The sequence below is a fragment of the Onychostoma macrolepis genome, chromosome 11 (genome assembly GCF_012432095.1).
Source record: "Onychostoma macrolepis isolate SWU-2019 chromosome 11, ASM1243209v1, whole genome shotgun sequence".
Taxonomy (NCBI): Eukaryota; Metazoa; Chordata; class Actinopteri; order Cypriniformes; family Cyprinidae; genus Onychostoma; species Onychostoma macrolepis.
In genome coordinates this window covers 17,816,260-17,843,531 of record NC_081165.1, presented here as the reverse complement: position 1 = coordinate 17,843,531, position 27,272 = coordinate 17,816,260, and the positions used below count along the sequence as shown (strand labels likewise).

The 27,272-nt window shown below is 36.7% G+C and overlaps 3 protein-coding genes across 7 annotated transcripts in view; all 3 read left to right on the top strand.

Annotated features, from left to right (window-relative positions):
• The window catches only part of ndrg3a (ndrg family member 3a), a 37,371-nt gene extending 28,948 nt beyond the window's left edge, over positions 1 to 8,423 (top strand). For 3 of the 4 annotated variants that reach the window (XM_058791568.1, XM_058791569.1, XM_058791572.1), the window contains 12 exons: positions 610 to 672; positions 889 to 949; positions 2,285 to 2,371; positions 2,492 to 2,548; positions 2,672 to 2,775; positions 2,862 to 2,927; positions 3,022 to 3,073; positions 3,151 to 3,198; positions 3,954 to 3,989; positions 4,126 to 4,177; positions 6,516 to 6,554; positions 7,382 to 8,423. In XM_058791568.1, the coding sequence (XP_058647551.1) occupies positions 610 to 672; positions 889 to 949; positions 2,285 to 2,371; positions 2,492 to 2,548; positions 2,672 to 2,775; positions 2,862 to 2,927; positions 3,022 to 3,073; positions 3,151 to 3,198; positions 3,954 to 3,989; positions 4,126 to 4,177; positions 6,516 to 6,554; positions 7,382 to 7,548 (832 nt within the window). In that variant the 3' untranslated portion in view covers positions 7,549 to 8,423. The remainder of the gene's footprint in view (positions 1 to 609; positions 673 to 888; positions 950 to 2,284; positions 2,372 to 2,491; positions 2,549 to 2,671; positions 2,776 to 2,861; positions 2,928 to 3,021; positions 3,074 to 3,150; positions 3,199 to 3,953; positions 3,990 to 4,125; positions 4,178 to 6,515; positions 6,555 to 7,381) is intronic. The other variant, XM_058791570.1, reaches the window with a different exon arrangement.
• A 577-nt stretch (positions 8,424 to 9,000) lies between these two features.
• sla2a (Src like adaptor 2a) lies at positions 9,001 to 12,533 on the top strand. Its single transcript, XM_058792054.1, has 8 exons — positions 9,001 to 9,140; positions 9,697 to 9,833; positions 9,997 to 10,102; positions 10,189 to 10,275; positions 10,605 to 10,708; positions 11,323 to 11,469; positions 11,617 to 11,743; positions 11,849 to 12,533. Exons 2-8 carry the CDS (start codon positions 9,755 to 9,757, stop codon positions 11,964 to 11,966), a joined length of 768 nt encoding a protein of 255 aa, XP_058648037.1. The 5' UTR covers positions 9,001 to 9,140; positions 9,697 to 9,754; the 3' UTR covers positions 11,967 to 12,533.
• Positions 12,534 to 12,711: 178 nt separating this feature from the next.
• On the top strand, positions 12,712 to 27,147 carry trpc4apa (transient receptor potential cation channel, subfamily C, member 4 associated protein a). Of its 2 annotated transcripts, XR_009273304.1 has the most exons (20): positions 12,712 to 12,872; positions 14,698 to 14,826; positions 14,973 to 15,089; positions 17,251 to 17,305; positions 17,494 to 17,549; positions 17,653 to 17,781; positions 18,032 to 18,233; positions 18,468 to 18,656; positions 19,199 to 19,341; positions 19,426 to 19,557; positions 19,642 to 19,700; positions 19,790 to 19,891; positions 19,983 to 20,066; positions 20,148 to 20,238; positions 20,353 to 20,493; positions 20,625 to 20,736; positions 22,403 to 22,515; positions 22,620 to 22,826; positions 25,348 to 25,998; positions 26,428 to 27,147. XR_009273304.1 is itself a non-coding variant. In XM_058790667.1 (19 exons), the coding sequence occupies exons 1-19, from the start codon at positions 12,747 to 12,749 to the stop codon at positions 25,483 to 25,485; spliced, it is 2,325 nt and encodes a 774-aa protein (XP_058646650.1). In that variant the 5' UTR covers positions 12,712 to 12,746; the 3' UTR covers positions 25,486 to 27,147. The 2 variants fall into 2 exon arrangements, 1 of the variants encoding a protein (XP_058646650.1); XM_058790667.1 differs by having other exon boundaries at positions 25,348 to 27,147.
• The last annotated feature ends 125 nt before the right edge of the window (positions 27,148 to 27,272 follow it).

The window sequence follows — 27,272 nt, the reverse complement described above, 5'->3', positions numbered from 1 at the left end:
AGCAGCCCATATTAATTCTATAAGTTCTCTTTAATGAAAAAATATGCATTTTCATATATACTGCAGTAGGCCTACTGTATATACTTACATACATATATAAATACATATACATATATAAATACATATACATATATATATATATATATATATATATATAAGTTTGGGATCAGAAAGATTTTTAATGTTTAATGTTCAAATTCTTATGCTCATCAAGACTGCATTTATTTTATCAAAAATACAGAATATGGATACTATAGTATATTAAGATAGGAAAACAATATTAGAAATTGCAATAATATTTCACAATATTACTTTTTTTCTGTATTTTTTATCAAATAAATACAGCCTTTATGAACATAGGAGACTCCATTAAAAAACGTGTGTATGTGTACCTGATTTTACTTTTCTGAAGTTGGCAACCCTAAGGATAAATGTGTGTGCTATGAATCCAATCAGGATGTACCACAGTCACCATGATGTCATTGTCATGTGACCTACCAGCATCAGTTGTATCACTTCACTGCCATTCACAAATCCACTCCCATGGCCTCATGGGATAGTCTAAATACTGTGATATAGGTTTGATTTTTGATATCTGTTGATCTTCAGTTACCAGTACCCCACCATGGATGAGCTGGCAGAGATGTTGCCCTCAGTCCTGACTCAGCTAAAGTGAGTAACAAAGTCAAGGCGGTCCATTAGCAATGAATTACACTCTACCACATCAATCAGTGAGGTCTGTCTATGTGCAGGACAGAACAGGACTCAGCCTGGCAGAACTGCACACAATGGCAGTTTGTCATGGATTGAGTAAATTACAGTATTTCTCTGACAAAATACTGCAGTTGTTGAAAGTGACATAGGATGTGGTTGTGTTTCCGTTTGCAGGGTGAACAGCGTGATTGGCATTGGTGTGGGAGCAGGAGCGTACATCTTAACCCGCTTTGCTGTGAGTTCTGACATTTTTCAGCTTTTCATTTTGCATAACTTTAATTTTGTTGTCTTAAACCATTAACTGTGCCTCTCTCTGTCTCTGTCTCACTCGTTCTTTCTTTCTTTATTATAGGACTGAATCCCCTAAATTAGCATTCTGTGTGTTTAACAGAATACCGAATTCCCTCCAAAACCCGTCGCCATAACCATAGCAACATTTTGGCGTCTCTGTTGTAAACAAGGAACATGGATGCCAACAGTTTAACCCATTTGCCGTTAGCTAAGAAGAAATAATAACTACTTAATGTGACTGTAAAGTTACAGTTTGCAAATTAGGTACCTCTGCAGGGCTCAGCAAAAAGTTTTTTGTTTTTTTTCTGCTGTCTCAGGTCAAGTTCAAATTTGACTTTTCCTGCAACATTTTCACCTGCCCATTAATTACAAATATTTTTAATAACATTCTTGAAAGTATAAATGAATATTTTTAAATAAATAAATACTTTAAAACAACTATATATAATATAATTTATAATTGTTTTACAAATATTAATTGAACACTTCATCATTTTCCAGTTGCAGTTTTTAATTTTAGTTTTTATTAAGTTTTTTTTTATAAGTTTTTTTTTTTTTTAAACATTTGTGTTTTGCTTAATTAGTTTTTATTTCACTGTTAGTACTTATTTCAAACTTATCATTTTTCACTAGGCTACCAGTGCAACATTTATTATTTAAATTTTTTAGTGCAAGTTTTTCATCTTTTCACAAAGATTTTTTTTATAGTAAAAAATAATAAATAAAACAATAAAACTACTAAAATGGTGCATATTTAACTGCGTGTACATGGCCTGTATCAAACAGCTATATCACATATTTTTATATCATCCCCACCTGCCCTTTTCAGAGCTGAGTCAAAATAGGGCCGCAAAACTTCATTGCCCCCAGAGGCTGTGAATGCAGGACTGTTATTATACTGCATGCACTGCAGCCTTGAGCATCCGAGGCCATTGATCAAAGTCGAAATATCTCTGACACACTCACAAGCCTAATATATTCAGCATTTCTTTTTATGCAAGGCAACCCATAATATACCCCTTCTCTTTTCTCATTTCTCAATGAGCTAAGTGCCCTGTGTCATTTCCTGTGCCTTGCTCTCTCATCCTCTATGCATATGTGTGACACACTGAAAGATTAATGTCATGACAGACAGCAGCAGCAGCAGCAGTGGGCGCTGAAGAGAGATGCTTTGAGTCCAGCTGCTAAATGCTCCTCTTCTGCCATGACTACATGCATTTTTAAACCACTCTCCCCATGTCATCTTCATTAAAGACTAAACCCTTTGCTCTGTCTGCAGCTCAATCAGCCTTCCCTTGTGGAGGGGCTGGTTTTGATCAATGTGGACCCCTGCGCTGAGGGCTGGATGGACTGGGCTGCTTCTAAGGTGAGTAAACAATTTGAACAAATAGATGTTGATTCTACAATTCTGTAATTCTATATCTGAATGTTTATTGATTTATTTAATGGTATTAACCACATCAATATTATTCTGATTTCCTTCTAGCTCACTGGGTGGACTAGCAATCTTGTGGACATTGTGATGGCTCATCACTTCAGCACTGTGAGTGAACCCCTTTGACTTTACATCAATCAATCCCATAATGCTTTATGAGCACAATGAGAGCCAGCTGGCTTTTATTTCTCATTAAACACAATGATTTCTTTTGTTATTCTGATCAATTAGGAGGAGCTGACTGACAACCAAGAACTGATTCAGACGTACCGCCTGCACATTGCCCAGGACATCAACCAGGACAACCTGGCCCTCTTCTGTGGCTCATACGATGCGTGAGTGACATTTCATTATAAAAATGTATATATTGATTATAACCTATGCTGAAAAACCTTCTAAATTAGGTGTTTGTTTATAACAGGCGTCAAGACCTTGGAATCGAAAGGCCAGTTGCTGGACTCAATGAGAATACAGTGAAAACATTGATGTAAGATTTATTATTTTATTTGTATTTTATTTTATTTTTTATATATATCTTGGTGTATTGTTTTTTTTTTTAATCACTGCCTGTCCCTGTACAGATGCCCTGCTCTTCTGGTGGTTGGAGACACTTCCCCTGCTGTGGAGGCTGTGGTAAGTACAAGGTCATTTTGTTTCTTTGTTGCTCTGCCCCTCACTATTTTAAGTCTGTTGAATATTTTATATTACAGGTTGAATGCAACTCTAGGTTAAATCCAACAAAGACCACTTTGCTGAAGGTAAGACGACATTGGTATTTTGCAAAACCCTGAATCTTCAACGTCAGCAAGTTTAAAGATTTAAAGTGCCCCTATTATGGGTAATGAAAGGTTCATATTTTGGTTATGGGAGTCCCCAACAACCGGTTTGTCATGCATGCAAGGTCAAAAAACACTTTCATTGTCTTGTAATATGCATTTATTTTTACCTTATTTGCTCAACGACTCCCAAACGATTCGCTCAACGATTCATTTTTCCAAACCCCTCCTTTGTGTGACGCTAATCTGCGGTGATTGGTTTCATTTTCATTTCATCATGCCTGTAATGCCTGATAAAGCAGCATTTGTGAGTGCAGTGCTGCTTTGTGTACAGCCGTTACCGGGGAAACAGCTATTTTACCGCTCAAAGCGGCACCTAATGGCAAAGAATGAATTTGCATTTTCATTCAGACCAACACGAAAACATGACGTTTTCCCAGGTCTGCGTGCAACACGTGGGCGGGAAATATGCTAATGTTTCATGTTGATGTCAACATGAAACGGCTTGGGATTTGTTTTTAAAATGACTAATTTCAATAATTCAGAGTCGACTCTTTCTTTTGAGAGATTTTATACACGGTGCACTTTCAGATTTAAAACTTTGCAGGATGTTTTCATTCACTTTCAGCTGTGTTACACTGCATGAAAGGTAATTTTCAAAAATCCATAATAGGGGCACTTTAACTATTTCTATCTCTTTCTCACTATACATTATTTGTATTATCTCTCTCTGTTAGATGGCTGACTGTGGCGGTCTGCCTCAGGTTGTTCAGGTTAGTCTTGTTCCATCTTTATTTCTTGATATTGAACACCATATTAAACACTTGCACCCCTGTTATCTTTACCAACGTATGCATAATGTGATATGAATGTGTAAACCAGTGTAAATAACCTCTGATTTCCCAACAGCCTGGAAAGCTGGCCGAAGCCTTCAAATACTTTGTACAGGGAATGGGATACAGTAAGTATTTTTATCAGTTTACCTCAATGTTTGACACTTTTAACTTGTGAATCTGTCTTCAGATATTTGTTTGATCTGCTGTGCAATCTGGGTCAGCTTTCTCCATAAACGCGCATCTGTTTATCTGGATTTCTCAGATGCTAGGCTATGCCAATTAGCAATTCAGCACCACACTATGACTAATGGCTATCTTTTATTAAGACAAATCCGGCTCAGGGACTCTGTCTTTGGTTTGTTCTTTCTTTCTTTTTACCGCACACAACTCAGCAAGTCTTCCCACACACTGTGTTTTGATTAGTTTTCTTTCCAAACTACGGACGTGCGCAACATCACAATGCGCTCTGAATGAGCCCTCCAACACATATTTGTTGACAGGTTTTGGCGCTCCAGTAAAGCGCTCGATGTGCTGCCAGCGCTCTGTGTGAAAATATGTCACCCTCTCTCTGACCCTGTACCTCCCCCTCCAAAGATACTTGCTGTTTCATTTCTGCGCTGATGTATAGTCCTTGTTCCAATCAGACAGGAATTTACGTCACGTCAGAAGTCGGACCAAAACGGTTGCTTTTCAAGAGCATAATGCTTGTAACATTCATCACAGGCTTTTGAATTAAGCCGTCAAAGCTCTAGAGAGTTTTCAAAGGGGTCATGCCATGAAGAATCCAAGGGCTTTTTCAGACCTGTAGATTGTTTGCTTTGTTCCAAAACAGGGACTTGTTACAATTTTGCATTTTCTTCTTGGTTCGGTGCACTTTCAAAAGGCAACACTGCAAAGTGTACCAGACTGTGTCACATGTGAGCAAAACTGTCCTCTTATTGGTCAGAAGTTTACATTCCTCTGTATCAGTGAAGACATATATCAGTGGTATTCTGTTTTTTTTTTTTAATCAAATGTAAATTCATGTCCCAGTCAAATTTTCTTGGTTAAATAAAGATTACTTACACTATCAGAAACAAACAATTCTATTTTTACATTAACAATGTAGCGATATTCTGTTTATTAAAGCCAAGTATGAACCTCATTAGGTTAGCATTTTTAAGCATTTTACATTTTTTCCAAAATAATAACTCAAGGCATTAACAATTTAAACAATATATTTTATTTTTATTTTTTGTGATATTTTATTTTAATAGTTACCTTTTAACTATTTTTGAATTTTTCAGGTCATCAAAGCTCAGTAAATATTGGTCACAGAGATGGAGATTTACTTTAAATTACACCAAGCTGATTACTCACTAAAAACTCCCACAGATCATGGTTTCAGGTCATTTCTAATCTTATTTTGATGTAACAAAGTCTAAGTGTGTGAGTTGTTTACTTACTTTTTTATTAGTCTTCCCGTTAACGCCATTATGATGTTCATTCAGACTGATTCGCGAATGCGTACGAACACAGGAGGCGGGATTTATCACATGAACCAATCACAGCCGACCATAACCAGTCATATCCAATCATATCGCAATGGAGGCATTGCCTCCTCTCATGTGACTTTCCCCCATTCATTCTTAATTACCCCCCACCAAACTCACGCCATTCTTTGGGGGTTTGTTAAAACTCAGCGGGCTCAGGGGAGGCGAGAGAGACACCTTTACCTGCTGGTGTCACTGTTGGACAATGTTCGATTTATTATTTATTAAAATTAGTGATTTATATGTTGTTGTATTGGCGTTGTTTTATTTTTCTACTATGATTTTTTCCCCAATATTTTGAAGAGGCACTGCCTCCCTACTAGGTGTGATATTTGCACTTAGTGCACTTAGTTTTTGGAATGAACAAATGATGAAAAGTTCATCATGACCCCCACTAGAGGCAGCAGTCATATCTGGAGGTCCCAGACAATGAAAACACGATTAAAAGTTAGAGTGAAGGTTACGAAGGTCATGGAGAATCTAATTAGGACTTCATTGTGAATCTCAGGGAAAAAATAGAAATTAATATGACCTCTTTAATTAGCTTAGGTGCCAAAAATATTCATAATCATCTGAGGATATATAAGAGCATGTTTTTTGCTTCTTGATTCCCTCTGTAGGTGAAGAGCCACAAATGCAGCATGAGGCTCAGGCGGTTAAATGTCAAGGCAGGAAAAGATTTGCAATTTTTAGACCCTGCGGAGAAGCCATTAAAACATAGCTGTAGACACATGCAAGATTTACAGCTGCAATTGGTAGTGCGAGGTCGTAACTTGCAGGGTTACATTTTAACACAGACGTCACCGACCACAGTCAGTATCTGAACAGTATCTGACCTGTTTTCACTGAAAGCATTTCCATGAAATACCAAAATCTGTGCTGTACAGAGATCTTATTTTTCTCTCTGTTTCCCGTCAACTTTTGCACACAGTTCCTCATGTTTTGCTCAGCCATCTGAGCGCTGAATCAGGTACCCGGGATGTGATTTGACTGATGTATACATGCTTGCATGGCTCACCTCTGTGATTGTGTTTAGACATATTCGCATGTAGATATTTGACATGTTAATATGTAGTGCTCGACCGATATGGGTTTTTCAATGGCCTTTGCATCTATCTAGAAAGTTGGGTGATAAATATCTGATACACTTTTATTTTTATTGAAAATGTTATTTTTTGTTTAAACACAATTTCAGTTTAAAAACATATGCCTATTTTACATTTAAAGAAGCTGTTGTTAGATTTTAAAACTATACAGATACAGTACCACTGTTACATGGCCAGGCCAACATATCGGTCTGTCACTACAATTACTAAAAAGTTCCAGCAGACATTTTGTACGATATGTAGACCTTGTTTTATTTAGTTCTTAATTTGTAAAAGTTTTAGTTTTAAAATATTACTTTTAAATGCTATTTTAAATGTTGCCTTGAATGTGGCTTTACTTTTCTATTTTATTTTTAATTCTTATTAGAATTCTTTTTTTTTCTTTTATTATTAATAATATTTTTTTGCAGTTTATGTTACACATTTTCCAAAAGGTATGTGTTGTTTTTTTAGTTAAGCATGTATGTGTCTTTGCTTTTCGTTTGGTAGGTCTAAATTTTGTCAGAAATGCTTCTGTGTGCACATTTATACTCTGTGTAGGCAGACACGAGACGAACTTGTGATTATCTATTATTACATTCACGGTTTGGTTTCCTCTTGCATGATGCTTGTTCTTTCGTTTTGCTTGCCGCCCCTGATTATAGTGAAGACTGCAATAATAACATTCTCATATCTCTGTCCCATCTCACAGTACCAGCGGCTGGCATGACCCGTCTGTCTCGGTCCCGATCCTCCTCGTCCAGCATCACATCCACGGACGGCTCACGCAACCGCAACCTGAACAGCCCTCTGGACGGGCCTAACTCTGGAGTCCTGGACAACCAGGCCAGGCCACAAACAATGGAGGTGTCCTGCTAAAGCCTGAGGCTCAGAGTCTGCTGTCGTTTCACCCCTCACCTCCTGTTATTCGTGTCAGATTCTCACATGTTTCTAAAGCCTTTAATAGTGAGGCAGGGGAGGCTTGAATGAAATGTATGACATACTGAAGGTATGCATATTGAATATATACATGTTAATATACACTAGTCAAGTTTTAAGTCATAAAAGCAGATAAAATTAAAGACTAATATATTTACACATGAAAGATCCTCCACCAGGTTTTTTTAATATATATATTAGCATTACATTCCACCTCATTTTTGATTGTTAGAGTGAAAAGGTTCCACTCTCACTTAAATGAAAAACACATGCATTAAAATTTTAGTTTTTGTTTTATGGTGTGACCTGTGACCTCTCCTGTGCTCTTATCTTGCTACACTGTGTGATATTATCGTGTTCTGTCATTGAATCCACTTTTCTGTTCATCCTATGAGTGTTTAAGAACTGACTTTTGTTGTATTTATATCAAAAACTCTGATAGGTTATACTAAAAGCCTTCAGCTATTAGGTGATAAATGCTTTTGAAGACTTTGGATGACTCATCATATAAAAGAAGTGGAATATCATTCTTTATTTTCATTTTAATATTTGTTTCTTTTTTTAATACTTACATTAGGCCATCGCTCTTTTAAATATGCAAAACAAAAGTAGCAAGGACTTAGTATGATTTAAATCATGTTTTTTCTTTTGTACATTTGCTCCCTTAACATTTTTAATTATTCTTAATCAAATCATAAATTGATGTACACATGGAATGACAGCTTTCATAGACATGAATACCAGTATGAAATAGTGTCTGACAAAGTCACTGTCCACTGATTCTCAATTACTTAATAAAGTTAGGTCATGGAAAATCAGACTCTTCGTGCATTTTTCCCCCTTTAAATACTAAACGTTTATAACTGCTTTACTTTTGCTTTCAAAATAGTACTATTATTTTCAGAATCACTGAAGAAACAATTTCTCAACGGTAAAGGAGATGAAAGATCATCAAGTCACAAAGTTTCCGACCACAAATGTGCTTTTTTGACACTCTCAACGTGCAACCCTTATCCTCAGGTTGTGGTTAGACTATTTTTAACAACCTCTTAAAATATTGAAAGGTACACATTACAGTGCCAAGAAAACATTAGAAGCTCAAATTTATTGCGTACACACAAAATTGTCTTTACAATTGATATGGCAAATGCTTACCTTTCACATGTACTGTATGTACAATCTATATATCTAAATCAAATTTATTTTAATTGAACGAACTGTATCTTGCACACTTAGTCACTTTATAGCAGTTTACTTATGACTGTAGAACGATTATGGATTTTGAAGTCTTAATAGCACAGGAAACTTCATTTGCATATTGGTTTGTTCACCGCAACTCCTACTCAAGAGATACACGTCAATTCACACGCATGACAGAGGATGAAGGTCGCATCAACACTGTTGCGCATTCTCTAATGCTGGGATCTCTATAGTGGATGCTCTTTTAAAATGGCCTACTGCATATTGTTGGCCAAGAAAATCAACATATAATTTCAGCATATTTTCACACAGAGTTGAATAAACAGAGTAAAGTAAGTAAAGTTTTTTTTTTAATTTTTCTACGGTTAAATGTTTAGAAGATATAAGTTCCAACAGAAAGTTTTATTTATTTATTTTTTACTTCTGGTTTTGATTTTATTTTTAATTTATTGTATTTTTCGTTCTTCATTTTTATTATTTAGTTAATTTTCTGCTATGGTGTGTGTTGTTTTCTAGTCTTGCTTGGAAATGTGGCTTTGTTGTTTATTTATTTTATTCTATATTTTTAATTTGTTGTATTCTTTATTATGATTATTATTATTTTTTGTTTTTGTTTATTTTCCAGAAGGCATGTGTTGTTTCTTTTTAGTTTAGCTTAAGTTGCACATAAGTTGACTTAACTTAAAAAAAATTAGGAAACCCGTTGCCTTAAAATGATTAAGTAAATAATCATTTAAAAAAATAAGTGAATTGTCAAGTTCACTTAACTTTTTTTTTTTATTATTATTATTATTTACTTAATCGTTTTAAGGCAACGGGTTTCCTCAATTTTCTTTTAAGTTATGTCAACTTACCACTTTTTACAGTGATATAGTGTTGTTTCTTCAGTTGTGTTTTCAGGTGGGCTTCTGTGCGTAAATCTTTCAGACATGGTCATAAAATAAACATGGGTTGTCTAACAAGCAGACCCTGGCGTCGATCTTCAGTTCACAGACTGGAGGACCCCGTCTTGATGTCTGATGAATGTATGGACATGATTATGCGATTAAACTTCCATATACAAACAGCTTAGCTTTTACTATGTATTTCGTAGTAATTTATCATTCATTTTGTTAGATTACAAATAAATAACACATTCACATCTAGTTTGTGTATAATTAGCCCTCACCTGTGTCTGTTTTGCTTTAGCATCAGGAAATCACATGCACATGGCAGTGGCCTTGTGTAACTTTCCACCCCACAGGTCTGATGAACACACTATATTTTTAGGCGACAGACTGAACATTATATCAGAGTAAGTAAAGATTATTCTTAGACAAAAGTATATAAGTGTTCGCTACAGTGAATGCAGGGTTTGTAATGGGTTTGCTTCTGTTGCAGAGATGAAGACATGTTGATGGTTTATTCTACAACAACTGGCACAGAGTTTTTCATTCCTAACACCTACGTTTCCAAAGTGCATAATCGGTCAGTCATGTTCAGTTTTTTTTTTTTTTTTTTTACAAAGTTGCAAAAGGAAATAAGTGAATACTTAAAGGCGTTTTACGCTCACGGGAGAACTGGGTTTTAGTCTGGCCTGCGTCTTCTCTCCCTTTACTTTTTTTCTGTTATTGTATCTATCAATAAATATGGTGAAAAGAGAAAAGCATATGCAGAGAGTGTTATGTCATGTCATCAGATCATAATTAGGAAGTGAATTATATCATACCATATGATCACTGATGATTGTGAGATTTAGGAAACTGTGTAATTATGTCCTTTAATAACTTTTCGGGGTTTTGTCTATTTGAATAAAGGTGGCTGTTTGAAGGGATCACAAGAAGAAACGCAGAACAACTTCTTTTGCTGCCTCCAAACTACTCCGGATGTTTTCTCATTCGAGAAAGCCAGTCATGCCCGGGTTAGTCTGCGCCCCAAAAGTAGCTAGTTTGTTGATTGCCCTCTTTTGTATTAAAAATGATGTCTTTTTTTTTTTTTTTTAAAGCGACTGTAAGTTATAAGTTATTGTTTTTGTTTTTACCTTGAAATATCAGATTCAAAATCATTCTGATGGTACACTGACTTCTAATTGATCTTAGGCTATGAAAACGAGGCTGTGTGGGACTATTGCACACACTGTATATATATGTAATGATCTACTCATAACTTTTAAAACTGTTTTATAGAGTGTTTGTCTACTGAAAAAAAAAAAAACGTTTCAACAGATGAACAACTAGTAGGCTTTATTAAACAACCGTAGGCTACAATCCGAACGCGCTGTACTTACATTCCTCACAGCCTCATTTTCATTCCCGTCAAAAATTAAATGTCACTACATTGACTCTGTAAGGCGCGAACATCTATTTTGGGAGTTTGTTGAGCCAGTGTGAAAAAGCTCAGCAACAAATGCACATGTACAGCCATCCAATGTATTTACCAAAATGAATTCCACTTACTTAACAGTAGGGGGCTCTAAAAAATACAAAACCACATACAGTTGCTTTAACCTTAACAAATGCATTGCCTTGGTTGTAGGTTCCTACTCACTTTCCATGCGACAAGATAAAGACAATGTGCACAATGTAAAGCACTACAAAATCCATCAGCTCCACAACGGCTGGTTCTACATCCATCAGAGCCATTACTTCTCCACTCTCACACAGTTGGTGGACTATTACTCACGTAAGCTCAAATGGCAATGGTGCTGTAAACTCAATATTAGTCCTGTTCCACCTTCAAAAGACGTGTCCATTGCATTTTAATGAGGATAAAAACAACATCTGAATGTTAAAATGGAGAGAAGAAACGCTCAATTTCTTCCACTTACAGGGTCTTCTAATCGTACGTACTGTCAGCTGACTGAACCTTGCTTACTTCATGACTCCAACAGAGCTATGCATAGACCCTCACCAATATCAGTCCAGAGGTCCAATCTTAACTGGAGAGATTTGTCCAGGTATGTTCAGTTTTTATTTTTGGTTCCCAGTCTTCTACTAGAATTTAGTAGGATGCTTTTTTTGTTGTTGCTGTTCTATAAAATAACTTTTTTGTTTATTATCAGGTCAATGATTCAAAGGCAGGTAAAGGGAACTGACCAGGAGTGTCTGGTCAGTGAAGGACTAAGAGAGACTATGAAAGCATATTTTTATGTCACAGAGGACTCGATTTTGACTGAGTGACATCCAACACAGGACAGACTTGTAAGACTCTGATGAAGTTAAGTTAAAGATGTTTTGGGTATTTGGTGGGCATTTTGACCACAATACAGGTGTCATACGCGATTAATGATGTTTTGTTAATTATTTAATGATTGTTTTTGTATGTCAATGACGTTTTTTCATGTTATAGTTATGTTTTGTGTCTGTCATAGTGTGTAGGATGCATTACCTTGGGAAACTACAGAATAAATTGCTCAGTTGATCAGAAGGACCCAACAGAAAACAAATTAACAATTTATAGTAGCCTAATAATTTATGACATTGTATTCCGTTTATAGTAAAAACTGTTGTCACAAATGGTAGTCCACTGGCCTCTTCCTTTTTTAAATAGATGACATTTAAAGTTAAGTCTCAACGTTTGTAAATGTGCTGTAATGTTGAAATGCTGAATTGTTATTTAGAAGGCAGGTCAATACATGTTGATTTTGATTTAAACGTTTCCTAGCCTATGAGTGTCTTTTCAGCTGTCTGCAACGTATGTATTAAAAAAGCTGGTTTTATTTAAAAAAAACAAAACAAAACAGTATATTCACGTTTCATTTTAATATTGTATTTTTATTCAAATAAAATACAGATTTAGCAATGTCTCGTTCAGTGAATGCATTTGAGCTCCCCGCGCATGGCGCCCTCTACTGGCCTGTTTAAATATCGTCCACACGAGGGCGCTCAACACACACCACTGAGCGTCGAGGGCAGAACGATTTTAACTTCCTGTTTGGAGCAGTTCAGGAAGACGAAGTAATGGCGACGTTACTGGGGCCCGAGTCCCCTTGGATGGGAGGAAAGAAACGGACTCGAAACAGAAATATTCTCAGCAGAATACGGCAGAGTCAGATCACGGGCCGGGGCTTCAGCAGAGGGACGCAGGTAAACGGGAGAGTTTGTGCTGCTGACACAGAAAAGCCGCTGTCAGGGATCCGCGGTTATGGTCTGAATCGTCGATGAACCTGCTTTAAGTTAAGAAACAAAATAAATCGGACGGGTGTGACGCTTAACTTTAATCTAGAAGTAGTTTAGATCATCTTTTAATACATGTGAAGTCAAACGCTAAATATAGTTTAAAAATATACCACGTAAACGGAGAATAACAACTGGCCGTTAACTAATTAGGTTGTTCTTGGCTTTGACTGTCCGATAATTATTTGGGTTAAACGAGGCTTTAAATACAGTTCAAATACAATCCAATTAAAGGCTCCGACACACGGAGTCGTATTATTATGAATGAGTAATCACACACAGATCTATCTGTGATCATATAATGTTTATAATCGATCAGCTGTTTCACGTAAACACTGGTTGTGTCTCACAGCCCAGTGAGCTGCCTACCTAGACCGCATTTTTGACCATTATGGGCGCTTTTGGATGTATAACCAAAAAAAACAAATGCTGTCTATGTAACGTTAGTCAGTGTGCAAGAGTTTGACAGATTGTCTTTTTATGTAGTGTACGTTTGAGACATTAAATTTAGACGCAAGAGGTCGTGTTTTTATAGGTTTTATTATCCAGTTTTGGTCTGTCACCACCAGCCTAAACAGCAAATTGTACTCATTTAGTCAGGCCGTGATATTTTGTTGGCTCAGGCCTCGAGTTTAAAGAGCTTGAATTATGTAAGATGCCCCGTTGAGTTGGACAGGATCTGAGCCTGGGAACTTCACTCAATTTTAACCCCACAGGTTTCACTTTCTCTTCATACACAGAATTTGACACTTCTTAAGAAGTTAGGACCTATAAGAATAATCTTTGCTGTCTAATATTTCTAGACAGGTGATAGGTTGGTAAATGTTTCCAAATAACCTGTGGTGTTGTACATTTATTTTTAAATTAGCCTATTACTAGTTCCTGACTCCCTTTTCATGAATTTTGAATAAATGAAAGGGAAGAGGACATACTTTAAAGGTGGCTTGTGATACAATGTTAAAGTTCATACATGAATCTTAACAGTTATCTGTCTTTTATCAATACTTTTGACCTTAAACAACACTTTATAAGCATACATTATTACACAAACCTAATGGCAAGTGCCATGGAAGCTGAGAATAGGCAACCTGGAATAAATACTGATATAATGAACATGAACTTCTTAATTAACTAAATTAATATGTAACCTGTGTATCAGGATGTAGAGCTTTCACAAAATTAAATGCAAAGGATATAGCTTGTATTTACATGTCTTTTGCATTTGATTGTCAGTGCTGTGTGTGTAAAGGGTTACAATGTGAATTCATTGTAATAGCATTTCATTATTGCCATTAGTTGTCAAACATGCAAATGCATTTATTTACTTGGTTTGCAAGGCAGCATATTCAACCGATTGATGCTATTATTAATAACTAGTTTTAGTTTTAAAATGTTGTTAAATTTTAGATTTATCAGTACTGATATTTAACTGTCTAGTTGTAATTGTAATCATAAATGAATTGTATATATTACAATTTAACGTGTGGATGTGTGTGTGTGTTTATGTCTCTATTGTCTTTAACTTCACATTTGATTATGTATGTATGTATGAATGAATGAAAAATAGAGATTTGTGTTGAGTGCCATGACAGTGGCAAAGCAGCTGTGATGCAGAATTTTTATAGCATTTAAGAACAAAAGCCTAAAGTCTAGCACTGTTCTTTTGCTGACTTGCAAGAACTGGTATTTCTTTAAGGAAATGCAAATCTAGTTAGCATTTATTCTTTGTTTCCAGCTCCCAGAAACTCTTCTTCAGGAGAGAGATAAGAGTGCGAAATGGCACGGGATTCCTGTCTTACTCCAAGAGCTGTACGAGAGCAGCCACCTAAACAGTGACTTCGCCCGCACACACACTGTCCTGAAGGTGAGGTCTCTTTCTCTATTCTCTTCTTTCAGTCTGATGTACTTACTTATATCTTACAAACAGGGTTATAGCTTAATAATATTACAATTTATAATATTATAATATAATAATATTTATATTACTTAATTGTGGTGTTTTGATCTCAGGAACTGTCTTCCCTGCTGTCTATGGAGGCCATGTCTTTTGTGACGGAGGACAGAAAGACGGCACAGGAGTCCACCTTTCCCAACACATACACCTTTGACCTGTTTGGAGGTGTAGATGTGAGTGTTTTAATATAATTCCTAAATGTAAAAAGCAACAACAAAAATTCAACTTTTATTTACACATGGTTAAAAGAGAACATTGGCAGACTCACAGAATCTGTAGGTGCAGAATTCTACAGAAAGCTCCAAAGAATTGGAACACAAAGTTTATTGCATGTTTTTTTTTTTACTATATAAGTATGTATGTGTGTGTATATATATATATATATATATATATATATATATATATATATATATATATATATATATATATATATATATATATATACATATATATATATATATATACATACATACATACATACATATACACGCAAAGTGGGGCAAAAAAGTATTTAGTCAGCCACCAATTATGAAAGTTCTCCCACTTAAAAACATGAGAGAGGCCTGTAATTTTCATCATAGGTATACCTCAACTATGAGAGACAAAATGAGAAAAAAAAAAATCCAGAAAATCACATTGTAGGATTTTTAAAGAATTAATTGGTAAATTCCTCTGTAAAATAAGTATTTGGTCACCTACAAACAAGCAAGATTTCTGGCTCTCACAGACCTGTAACTTCTTCTTTAAGAGGCTCCTCTGTCCTCCACTCGTTACCTGTATTAATGGCATCTGTTTGAACTTGTTATCAGTATAAAAGACACCTGTCCACAACCTCAAACAGTCCAACTCCAAACTCCACCATGGCCAAGACCAAAGAGCTGTCAAAGGACACCAGAAACAAAATTGTAGACCTGCACCAGGCTGGGAAGACTGAATCTGCAATAGGTAAGCAGCTTGGTGTGAAGAAATCAACTGTGGGAGCAATTATTAGAAAATGGAAGACATACAAGACCACTGATAATCTCCCTCGATCTCGGGCTCCACGCAAGATCTCACCCCGGGTGATCCCAGGACCACACGGGGGAACCTAGTGAATGACCTGCAGAGAGCTGGGACCAAAGTAACAAAGGCTACCATCAGCAACACACTGCGCCACCAGGGACTCAAATCCTGCAGTGCCAGATGTGTCCCCCCGCTTAAGCCAGTACATGTCCGGCCCGTCTGAAGTTTGCTAGAGAGCATTTGGATGATCACATATGGTCCAAATAGAACTTTCTGGTAAAAACTCAACTTGTCGTGTTTGGAGGAGAAAGAATGCTGAGTTGCATCCAAAGAACACCATACCTACTGTGAAGCATGGGGGTGGAAACATCATGCTTTGGGGCTGTTTTTCTGCAAAGGGACCAGGACGACTGATCCATGTAAACGAAAGAATGAATGGGGCCATGTATCGTGAGATTTTGAGTGAAAACCTTTTTCCATCAGCAAGGGCATTGAAGATGAAACGTGGCTGGGTCTTTCAGCATGACAATGATCCCAAACACACCGCCTGGCAACGAAGGAGTGGCTTCAAGAAGCATTTCAAGGTCCTGGAGTGGCCTAGCCAGTCTCCAGATCTCAACCCCATCGAAAATCTTTGGAGGAGTTGAAAGTTCGTGTTGCCCAGCGACAGCCCCAAAACATTACTGCTCTAGAGGAGATCTGCATGGAGGAATGGGCCAAAATACCAGCAACAGTGTGTGAAAACCTTGTGAAGACTTACAGAAAACGTTTGACCTCTGTCATTGCCAACAAAGGGTATATAACAAAGTATTGAGATGAAATTTTGTTATTGACCAAATACTTATTTTCCACCATAATTTGCAAATAAATTCTTTAAAAATCCTACAATGTGATTTTCTGGATTTTTTTTTTCTCATTTTGTCTCTCATAGTTGAGGTATACCTATGATGAAAATTACAGGCCTCTCTCATCTTTTTAAGTGGGAGAACTTGCACAATTGGTGGCTGACTAAATACTTTTTTGCCCCACTGTGTGTGTATGTATATATATATTAGATAGATAGATAAACGTAATTTTCTTTTGTGTTATCTATCAATATTAGGATAGTATTTATTTGATAGTGTGCTGAGATGTTTCACCCTAATCAGCCTAGAAAGAGTCTAAAGAGTCCGTCTAGTTTTTAATGTGGAGGAGGAAATGGGGGAACATTTTTTTGCAATGACATGCAGTAAATAAAATGAGCTTTTGTTTATCCAATGAATAAGTAATTGCCAGATTCATTTATTCATCAACATGGATGTTAGTTCATTGACTGACTGTCTGTCATCTTAGCTGCTGGTGGAGCTTCTGATGAGACCCACTCTGACTACGCTACAAAAACCCAAGAGTAAGTTGACTAGAAGATTTTATGGAGATTTATGAATAATGATATAATTATTTATTTTGGAATATAAAAATAACAACAGTAATTATTTTATCTGCAGTTATTTTAGTAACCTTTGATATGTTTTTATGCCTGTCATCAACAGAGTATAAATTAATCTTCCTTAAATGTAATTTTTAAACTGTTTGCAGTGAACGATGACTTGGTGAAGGACTGCCTTAGTGTGCTGTACAATTGCTGCATATGTGTATGTATTCAGCCTTCCTTCTCATTTATAAATTGAACACAAGCATGTCTATTATCCACATGATCAGTTCATGAGTTCAGTAAGTGCGCTTGTTTTCCTGCAGACGGAAGGAGTCACAAAAAGCTTGGCATCGAGGGATGATTTTGTGTTATTTCTCTTCACGCTGATGACAAACAAGAAGACCTTTTTGCAAACAGCTACGTTAATTGAGGATATTCTTGGAGTCAAAAAGGTCAGTGCTAATATTATATAGCTGCAACTACAACCTTAATTTCCTTAAATAGACTGTGTTATAAAGCTGTTAATAAATTTTAACACCCCTGGATTTATCATGTTGACACTATGGACAGGCTTAAAATCCACTGTGAAGATTACGAATATTCGTCTTATCTACAAACCCCCACCTAGTTATTTAATGGCCATAATCTTGTTGGATATGTAACCACTAATATCTGACGGTGTTTAATGATGGTTCATAACAGGAAATGATTCAGCTGGAGTGGATCCCAAACCTGTCAGGACTGGTTCAGAGCTTTGACCAGCAGCAACTCGCCAACTTTTGTCGTATCCTCTCCGTCACCATCTCTGAGCCAGATGTGGGGAACGATGACAAACACACACTCCTGGCTAAAAACGCACAGCAGAAACGCAATACCAGCCCCTCACGTGCCGAGGTCAACCAGGGTAGGTGGACTACAAACTGTGACTTTACTTAGAGCTAATGCCTTAAAGAACGGTAAAGTGGTGATGGATTTGTGGAGAATAAGGTCATTGCTAAAGGGAAATTACAGCTTTTTGCATTCAGTATACTGCTACTTTCCAGTGTGTGTACATGTAGAGTATTTCTGGCGGGGATTTATTCATTGGGTTAGGGTTAATAGGGCACGAATAATGAAAACATAATGAAATTTTTTCCAGTCACACTCCTGAACATCCCTGGCTTTATTGAGCGTCTCTGTAAGTTGGCCACACGGAAGGTGTCTGAGGCAACTGGAACGTCCAACTTTCTGCAGGAACTGGAGGAATGGTACACTTGGCTCGACAACACTCTAGTGCTGGATGCGCTCATGCAGATAGCAACTGATGAAGCCGAGCACAGTAGCACGGGTACGACCGTTACATCACTCTGGAAATGAATGTCTCAAAGTCAAGTGCGCACTAGCAGCAACAATGGAAATAAAAATTGGATGAGAAATTAAATGTTAATTGAGAAGTTTAGTGATTGGTTAGGATCATGCAGTATATAATTTGTTCATTTCTTTCTGTTTTAAAATTCCATCAAAAGTCTTTTACAAATGCTGCAATTGTAATATTGTGAAATATAAAAATAAATGTTTATTTTATTTGAATATATTTTGAAATATTTTCACACGATCCTTGAGAAATCATTCCATGCTGATTTATTGCACAAGAGCATTTTTATTATTATTATTATCAGTGATAAAACCAGTTGTGCAGCTTAATTTTTTTTTTTCTGGAAATGTTAATACATGCATGTAGGATTCTTTAATGAATAGAATGTTCCAAACAAAAGCATTTATTTAAAACAAATTTTTTGCAACATAATTTGTTTTACTGTCACATTTGCTTAATTTAACTTGTCCTTGCTAAATAAAATAAATTTCTTTATTATTATTTTTTCATCACAGAATCATCTGATGAGAGTACGTTGGCCACCATCCCTCTGAGGCACCGTTTGCCGCAGTCTATGAAGATCGTTCATGAGATCATGTATAAGGTGGAAGTGCTTTACGTGCTGTGTGTCCTTCTCATGGGCCGACAGCGGAACCAGGTAAGAGCCGTTCTTGTCAGTAAAGGATCTACTTAATGCTGATTAATGTTGTAATTCCCATCCTTATTTATCGTAATCTGTTAGGTGCATAAAATGTTGGCAGAGTTTCGTTTGATTCCTGGACTCAATAACCTTTTCGACAAGCTCATCTGGAGGAAATACACCACCTCGAATCATGTGGTTCATGGACAGAATGAAAACTGTGATTGCAGCCCGGTGAGCTGTGGGATAATGTATTCACTGTATTCTATGTTTCCCATAATTCTCATTGATCATGTTATGCTATTGTTTATTGCACAGGAAATCTCTTTTAAAATCCAGTTCTTGAGGCTTCTGCAGAGCTTTAGTGACCACCATGAGTAAGTTAGATTGTCAGCTTTCAGTGGCGTGCCACGTACCTGTAGATTGACAGAACAACGCATTTATTCATTTATTCTTTTGTCCTCAGGAATAAGTACCTACTTTTGAATGCTCAGGAGCTAAATGAGTTGAGTGCCATCTCCCTAAAGGCAAACATCCCCGAGGTGGAGGCTCTAGTAAACACCGACAGGTAGTATTCAGAATAAAATGATTGATTTACATGCTAATATGCATCATTTCTTTGCAATATCACAATCTGTCTGGTGTGTGGTGTCTTTTAGGAGTTTAGTGTGTGATGGTAAAAAAGGGCTTCTTACGCGGCTCCTCACCGTTATGAAAAGAGAACCGCCAGACTCTTCCTTCAGGTGAGACACTGGGTTCTTAATGATTTGGTTAAATGTGTTTTGAAATGCCACAAGTCATGGTGACATATGTTCCCTCTGAAGGTTCTGGCAGGCCAGAGCTGTTGAGAGCTTCCTCAGAGGGGCCACCTCATATGCTGACCAGATGTTTCTTCTGAAGAGAGGCTTGCTGGAGGTAAAAACGTTAATATGCTTGAGTGTCTTATTGGTCAAAAAGTTTTACTTGAGTAGTGGAATTCTCCATCCCTGTAGAGTGTCTGCTTCGTCTAATTCTGTCTTTGATTTGTAGCACATCCTCTTCTGCATCATTGACAGCGGCTGCAAGTCCAGAGACGTCCTGCAAAGCTACTTTGATTTGCTGGGGGAGCTTATGAAGTTCAACATTGATGCTTTCAAGAGATTCAACAAATATGTCAACACAGAAGAAAAGGTATTGGCAACAGCAAAAAGGAGGGTCACGCATGATTTACGATTTATTGTAGAGGCTTTAGTAATGGAGAAATAAAGTCTGTTGATAAACAATCTTCTCTTGACTTCGGTTATGCAACGTGTCTCCTTCAGTTCCAGGTGTTCCTCACTCAGATCAACAGCTCTCTGGTGGACTCCAACATGCTTGTGCGATGTATCGTCCTCTCACTAGATCGCTTTGAGAGCCAGACAGAAGATGTGAAAGGTAAATTCAGCTATTGTACTCCTGGATTGTTAGCGATACAGCTAAAATGTTTTTTTTTTTAATGAATAGTTTTATTCATCAAAAGCACATTGAATTGATCAACAGTAAAATAAATATTAAAAAAAAGCAAAAATTTAACTTTCAAATAAATGCTGTTATTTTGAATTTTCTGTTCATCAATGAATCGTGAATAAATAAATCCTAAAATAAAATATTTTTTCCATTAAAATATTAAGCTGCACAAATTAACATATTAGAATGATTTCTGAAGGATCGTGTTACACTTCAGCTTTGCTGTCAGGAATAAATTACATTTTTCAAAAAACATAATATTAGCGGTTAGTGTATTTTCAAATAAATTCAACCTTAGAGACCTCTTTAAACAATATTGCCCTATGTACCTGAGCTCGTTTGATCCGTAGTCTCTATGTATTTGTAAATAATATTAAAAAGGCAGGTATATCAATAATGTTTATTACAAGAAGTAAAATGTTGTAAAAATCTGCTTGCTACCCAAAAGGTATACTTCTACACTACACTATATTGCCAAAAGTATTGGGTCACCCCTTTCTAATGAACAGGTTTGACTACTTTAGTAATTTCCATGAGTACAAATCTTAATGTTTAAGCATATAATGATATTCTAGGGAATTGTGTGCTTCTAATTTTAAAGCAACAGTTTGGACAGGACCCTTTTCTATTCTAACATGACAATGCCTCTGTGTATAAGGCATGGTTCAAAAGGACATGATTGATTTAATCAGTGTGGAAGAACTTGACTGGTCTGCAGAAAGCTAAGTCCTAATCCAAGCTGAACACCTCTGGTGTGACTTTAAATGCAGATCTTGAGCCAAAAACTCTTTACCAAACACCAATGACTTGTACATGCACTATATGGGCAAACGTATTGGGACACCCCCTTCTTTAGAACAGAAAAAGGCACTTCCAAAACTGTGGCAACAAAGATGGAAACATAATTCTTGTATTTAAAAATTGTATTTCCACCTCTGTTGCAACAGTTTTGGAAGTGTCTAAAATGACTGTACCCATATGTACAAGTCATTGGTGTTTGTTAAAGAGTTTTTGGTATTACATGGTAATAAACAGCAGTATGTATCTCCATACTGGTTTTGCTAAAACATTATTTCATGTAAAATTCAAAATTTTTAACACACTCGTTTAAATAGACTTCAGTTCAGTTATCCTAAATTTCAGTGAATCTGATTCTGATTCACAAAGCAAATTGAACTTGCCAGGTCAAATACAGTTTTTACAACTTAAAGATCTGAAATCAAACCGCTGTCTTCACATTCTCGTACTCACTAGTCTGATTTAGGCTAATGACAAGTCTTTAGGGAATTTAATAGTCAAATTTAAAATGCATTAAATTCATCACAATATTTTTACTGCCAGTCACTTTACATGTGTATTTAATGTTTTGTCCTGTGTTAATTGTTAGTGTAAAAATGTTGATGTCTCTAAGTAAAATCTGATGGGAAGATGAAAATATTTTCCCAGGTAACTTGGTGTTTCATAAACAATCTGATCACTTTCACAGATCTTCAGGTCGGTTCAGAGCATTGGACATAGATTTCTGAAAAACATTTAGTCCGATCTCTTTTTAAAATTGCAGTGTCTATTTCAGTCTGTGTTTTTGCCTCTGCAGTGGTAGAAGTGCTCTCTGAGTGCTGTCTGCTGTCCTACATGGCTCGAGTGGAGAACAGACTGTCCTTCCTTTTTAGGCTGGTTAACATCATCAACGTGCAAACCCTCACACAGGCAAGACCATAGTTCAGATCTCCTCTCCATGTTTGTCTCATTTAAATCCTCCATGATAATTATTCCTGTGCTTTTCTCCTTTGTTTTTCTGGTTGCTTTCCCAGGAGAATGTGAGTTGTCTTAACACCAGCCTGGTGATTCTGATGTTGGCCCGGAGGAGAGGCAAGCTCCCGTTTTACCTGAACGCCCTGCGGGAGAAGGAATACGCAGAGAAATATCCCGGCTGCCTGCTCAACAACTTCCACAACTTGCTGTGCTTTTGGCAGCACCACTACCTCAACAAGGACAAGGACAGCACCTGCCTGGAGAATGTGAGTTTTTCATGAATCACGTTCATGATTCTCTGGTCATATGTTGTTGTGTTTTTTACATTTATTTATTTAAAGGGCTGCGCATTTATTTTATTTATTTATATATATATATATATATATATATATATATATATATATATATATATATATATATATATATATATTTATTTATTTATTTATTTATTAGTGGTGGGCCGTTATCGGCGTTAACGTGAGACTCTTATCGGGCGATTAAAAAAAATATCGCCGTTAATCTATTCTCAAAGTTGGGTTGGGAGCTGGGTCTATACTACGCAAGCTATGATGACTTTCACCTTGATATTTTAGCGTGGATGTATACCTGGCGAATTGCACTATAGGGGGCGAGAACGAGTCTTGAACCTGTGTGTATGTCTAATTACCACATCAAACGTGACGTGCTAACATGGATGCAGCTATGAAGCTGCAGGGTTTGCTTCAGGGAAAATGTATTTTTAAGAAGCTTCCCAATGGAAATCGGCAAGTCTGTCTCTACGTTACATGGTCGCGCTCTCTGTATAGATTAATCTAGATTAATTCCAAGATTACAGTGAGATTAATCTAGATTAAAAAAATGTATCTATGCCCACCACTTATATATATATATATATATATATAAGGCTGTGAAAATTAATCTGCATTGTTAATCCTCTTGATATTTTATTTTAAATAATTCACAAAAATGTAACCTTTCATTGGATGATAAGAATTTAAAATGGGGGGAAATATCATTATGAAATAAATGTTTTTCTCTAATACATGTTGAACACAATTATTGGCACCCCTAGAAATTGTTATGAGTAAAATATCTCTGAAGTATATTCTCATTCATATTCACAATTTTGAGCACTCCAGGGTGATTATGAACATGAAATTATCCAGCCATGGCTTCCTGTTTCACAGAAATATAAATAGGAGGGAAAACAAAGCCCAAATTCCCTTAATCATCTATCACAATGAGAAAAACCAAAGAATATATTTCTGATGTGCAGCAAAAGATAATTGAGCTTCACAAATTATTGAAGTGGCTTCAAGAAAAGAGCTAGAGCAGTGAAAATTCCCATTTCCACCATCAGGGCAATAATTAAGAGTTTCCAATCAACATAAAATGTTATGAAGCTGCCTGAAAGAGGACGTGTATCTATATCGTCCTAATGCACGGTGAAAAGGAGAGTTTGAGTGGCTAAAGACTCTCCAAGGACCACAGCTGGAGAATCGCAGAAAATAGTTGAGTCTCGGGGTCAGAAAACCTTTTAAAAAAATTGTCAAACAGCACCTACATCACCACATGTTGTTTGGGAGGGTTTCAAGAAAAGTTCTCCTCGCTCATCCAAAAACAAAATCGAGCATATTCAGTTATCAGACACAACTGGAACTTCAAATGGGACTGGCTTCTATGGTCAGATGAAACTAAAAAATGAGCTTTTTAGCAGCAAACACTCAAGATGGGTTTGGTGAACACAGGGATAAAAAGTACCCCATGTGTACAGTTAAATATACTGCTGTATCTTTAATGTTGTGGGCCTATATTTCTGCTGGAGGTCCTGGACATCTTGTTTAGATACATGGCATCATGGATTCCATCAAATACCAACAGATAAAAAATCAATAAGTGACTGACTCAGTTAGAAATCTTATAATGGTCCATGTTTGGATCTTCCAACCGTACAATAATCCAAACACAAACTTCAAAAGCAACACAAAAATGGGTCACTGAGCACAAAACCAAGCTTCTGCTGGCCATTCCAGTCCTCTGACCTGAACCCTATAGAAAATTAGTGGAGTGAACTGAAGAGAAGCACCACCAACATGGAGCTGGGAATCTAAAGGGTCTGGAGTGATTCTGGAAGAAGGAATGGTCTCTGATCTTTTGTCAGGTGTTCTCTAACCTCATCAGGTATTATAGGAGAAAATTTAGAGCTGTTAAACTGTCAAATGGAGGTTTCGAAAAGCATTGAATAAAAGGGTGCCGTTAATTGTGGCCAATGTGTATGAGAAAAACATTTATTTCATAATGATATTTCCCCCCCATTTTAAATTCTTATTATCCAATGAAAGGTTAGATTTTTGTGAATTTTTTAAATAAATGATCAAAAGGTTTAATAATGCAGATTAATTTTCACAGCCTCCTTTGATCATATTTACCAAGGGTGCTGATATTTTTGGCCATGACTGTATGTATGTATGTGTACATATATAATGAAGTTTATTAGCAAAAACAGATAACTCAAAAATCATTTTTTTCATTGTTTTATTGTTAGTTAGCTGCATTTTTTGTTATTTTTTTAACCTAATAAAAATAACCCAACTGCAGTTTGCTTGATTAATTGGTATGCACAATGGAAAAAACATGATTTTTGAAAATTGTTAAAAACGGAGTTATGTTTTTGCAAATAAACTCTTCATACATATATTTGTGTGTGTGCATATGTGATTACCTTTTCATCAAGCTACAATCCCTATACAATCATCAAGATACAATCTATGTTCACTTTTCTTTCAGAGCTCCTGTATTCCCTTCAGTTTCTGGAAGGAGACTGTTTCAGTACTGCTTGGCGAGGACAGGACTTCACCCTGTTCCATTATCAGCTACATAGATGAGCCTTACATGGAGCTAGACCAGGACCCTCTCGAGGATTGACTCTTGCGGGTGGGCTTGGGGAGGGACTTGCACGTTCCGCTCCGATGCGGTCCAGAGAGCTTATAGAACAGCCTCCCGGCTCATCTGACTGCATGCTTACGGCTCAGTGAGCTGTCCATTCTCTACTTGGTGCCCATGTTCCACTTTTTCATCTCCAGGTCACGGTTGCGACGAAGGACATCCCGCGAAGGATTGCCCATCCCATCACTCATTGAGAGGGAACACAGTATCCGGACAGCTCAATCCAGAGCCGAACCTCTGACCTGAAACTGTCTTGTTGTGTTTCGGTGGCATTCTTTTGGGGAAATCATTTGGGGCCTTTTATAGAGACGAAAATATTAAGCTAAATGGATTGGAAAGCTTGAGGGCGATCAATGATCTGGTGATCTATGAACTGCACAGTCGGCCTTTAAAGAGATTTTCTCTGTAATTTATGCTTAGAAAGGCGAAACAGAAAGTGTTGGATTGATGAAAGGAGGCTTCTTCGATGATTCTTTGCCAAGCTGTCAGGTGGTGAGCGACTCTTATGTTTAACTGATTGATGTCAGAATCTTTGTACAGTGTAGATGACGGAGAACTGAAAATGAATTTGGACGAGTCTTATTTATTTTCTCATTTCTCTTGTAATTTTGCTCTTACAAAATCATAAACCTGTTTTCTTTTCATTGCTTCTCTCCTTTGTTAGGTTTTATCAAGCACATATGAAATAAGAGATCTTGAGTTTGTGTATTTTTGTATTAATTAGTTTTTAAAAATAGTATTGTCCCTTTTGTTTTATTTCTCACAATGAAACACTTCATATCTTGTGGGCACTGAAGGTGTTAATCTATGCAGGTTCACTCAAACCATGGTCATAAATATCCAGCTAGCCTTGACCTCCATGCTGCCATCTGTCATTCGTTCCGTTGCAAACCACTAAATCACCATCTTCTAACTTTACAGGCCTCAGATGTTGACAATCTGTGTTGCACTCAAACACGAGGCTACGGCAATTGACGGCCGGGAACCTGCGAAGGTGCTGCTCTGCTGCGGTCGCTTTGAGCTGGATGTGGTAGCTGAGCTAGACTAGAAGCGCTAAACTAGAAACTTCCAATCAACTACCTCGTTTCATTGGTGTTGTTTTCTAACCCACCCCTATAGGTTGAGCATGCTGCGGCTTTTATTCTGTTGCACCTGAGCTCACTGTGTATGCAGAAGTTCCTCTGTATAAATGACTAAATGTGTTTCACAAGAGTTGCTTCACTTTTACCTGTGGATGTTCGCAAATTCTTTCATGTTGGTTGTTTATATTGGTTGCTTAAACTGTGTCACAGTGCTTTGCATTGGCAAAACTATTTCATACAATTCATATAAAGAGGTATAATGAATGCTGCAGAGTTTTTTGGTCACTTCCTTTGACCCCAGGAATGTGTATAGTTGTAATATTAGCAGTAGTCTGAATGTGTGCTTTTTCTGATTTGAATGATTGCTACATCAACACAAAGGATCTGAATGTCTCTTCATCGTCCACAGGCCTTGGTTTATGTGTCGCATGGGTTGGGTTTGATTTTAAATACCTGCATTTTCTTAAGTAGCTCTGTCTGGATGGATTTATTTATAAGTCATAACCATGTCAAGCCCAGTAAACTTGATGCTTTAAATAAAACTGAATTCAATATCTTGCCTCTGACAGTACAAGTTGGATGATTTACTTTTTTATGCTTTTCAAAATCAATTGCTGCATCTTGTGGAAATCTACTAGTTTCAATATAAATCATACATTGCCTATTTTATTATAATTTTTTTTT

Bases quoted from the DNA above. Each gene is read 5' to 3' on its own strand.
- sla2a (XM_058792054.1), top strand. From the start codon at position 9,755: ATGGGTTGTCTAACAAGCAGACCCTGGCGTCGATCTTCAGTTCACAGA. The intron at 9,834-9,996 runs GTATGGACATGA...GTTTTGCTTTAG, and splicing joins CGTCTTGATGTCTGATGAAT to CATCAGGAAATCACATGCAC. The intron at 10,276-10,604 runs GTCAGTCATGTT...ATTTGAATAAAG, and splicing joins GTTTCCAAAGTGCATAATCG to GTGGCTGTTTGAAGGGATCA.
- trpc4apa (XM_058790667.1), top strand. From the start codon at position 12,747: ATGGCGACGTTACTGGGGCCCGAGTCCCCTTGGATGGGAGGAAAGAAA. The intron at 14,827-14,972 runs GTGAGGTCTCTT...TTTTGATCTCAG, and splicing joins GCACACACACTGTCCTGAAG to GAACTGTCTTCCCTGCTGTC. The intron at 22,827-25,347 runs GTGAGTTTTTCA...CTTTTCTTTCAG, and splicing joins ACAGCACCTGCCTGGAGAAT to AGCTCCTGTATTCCCTTCAG.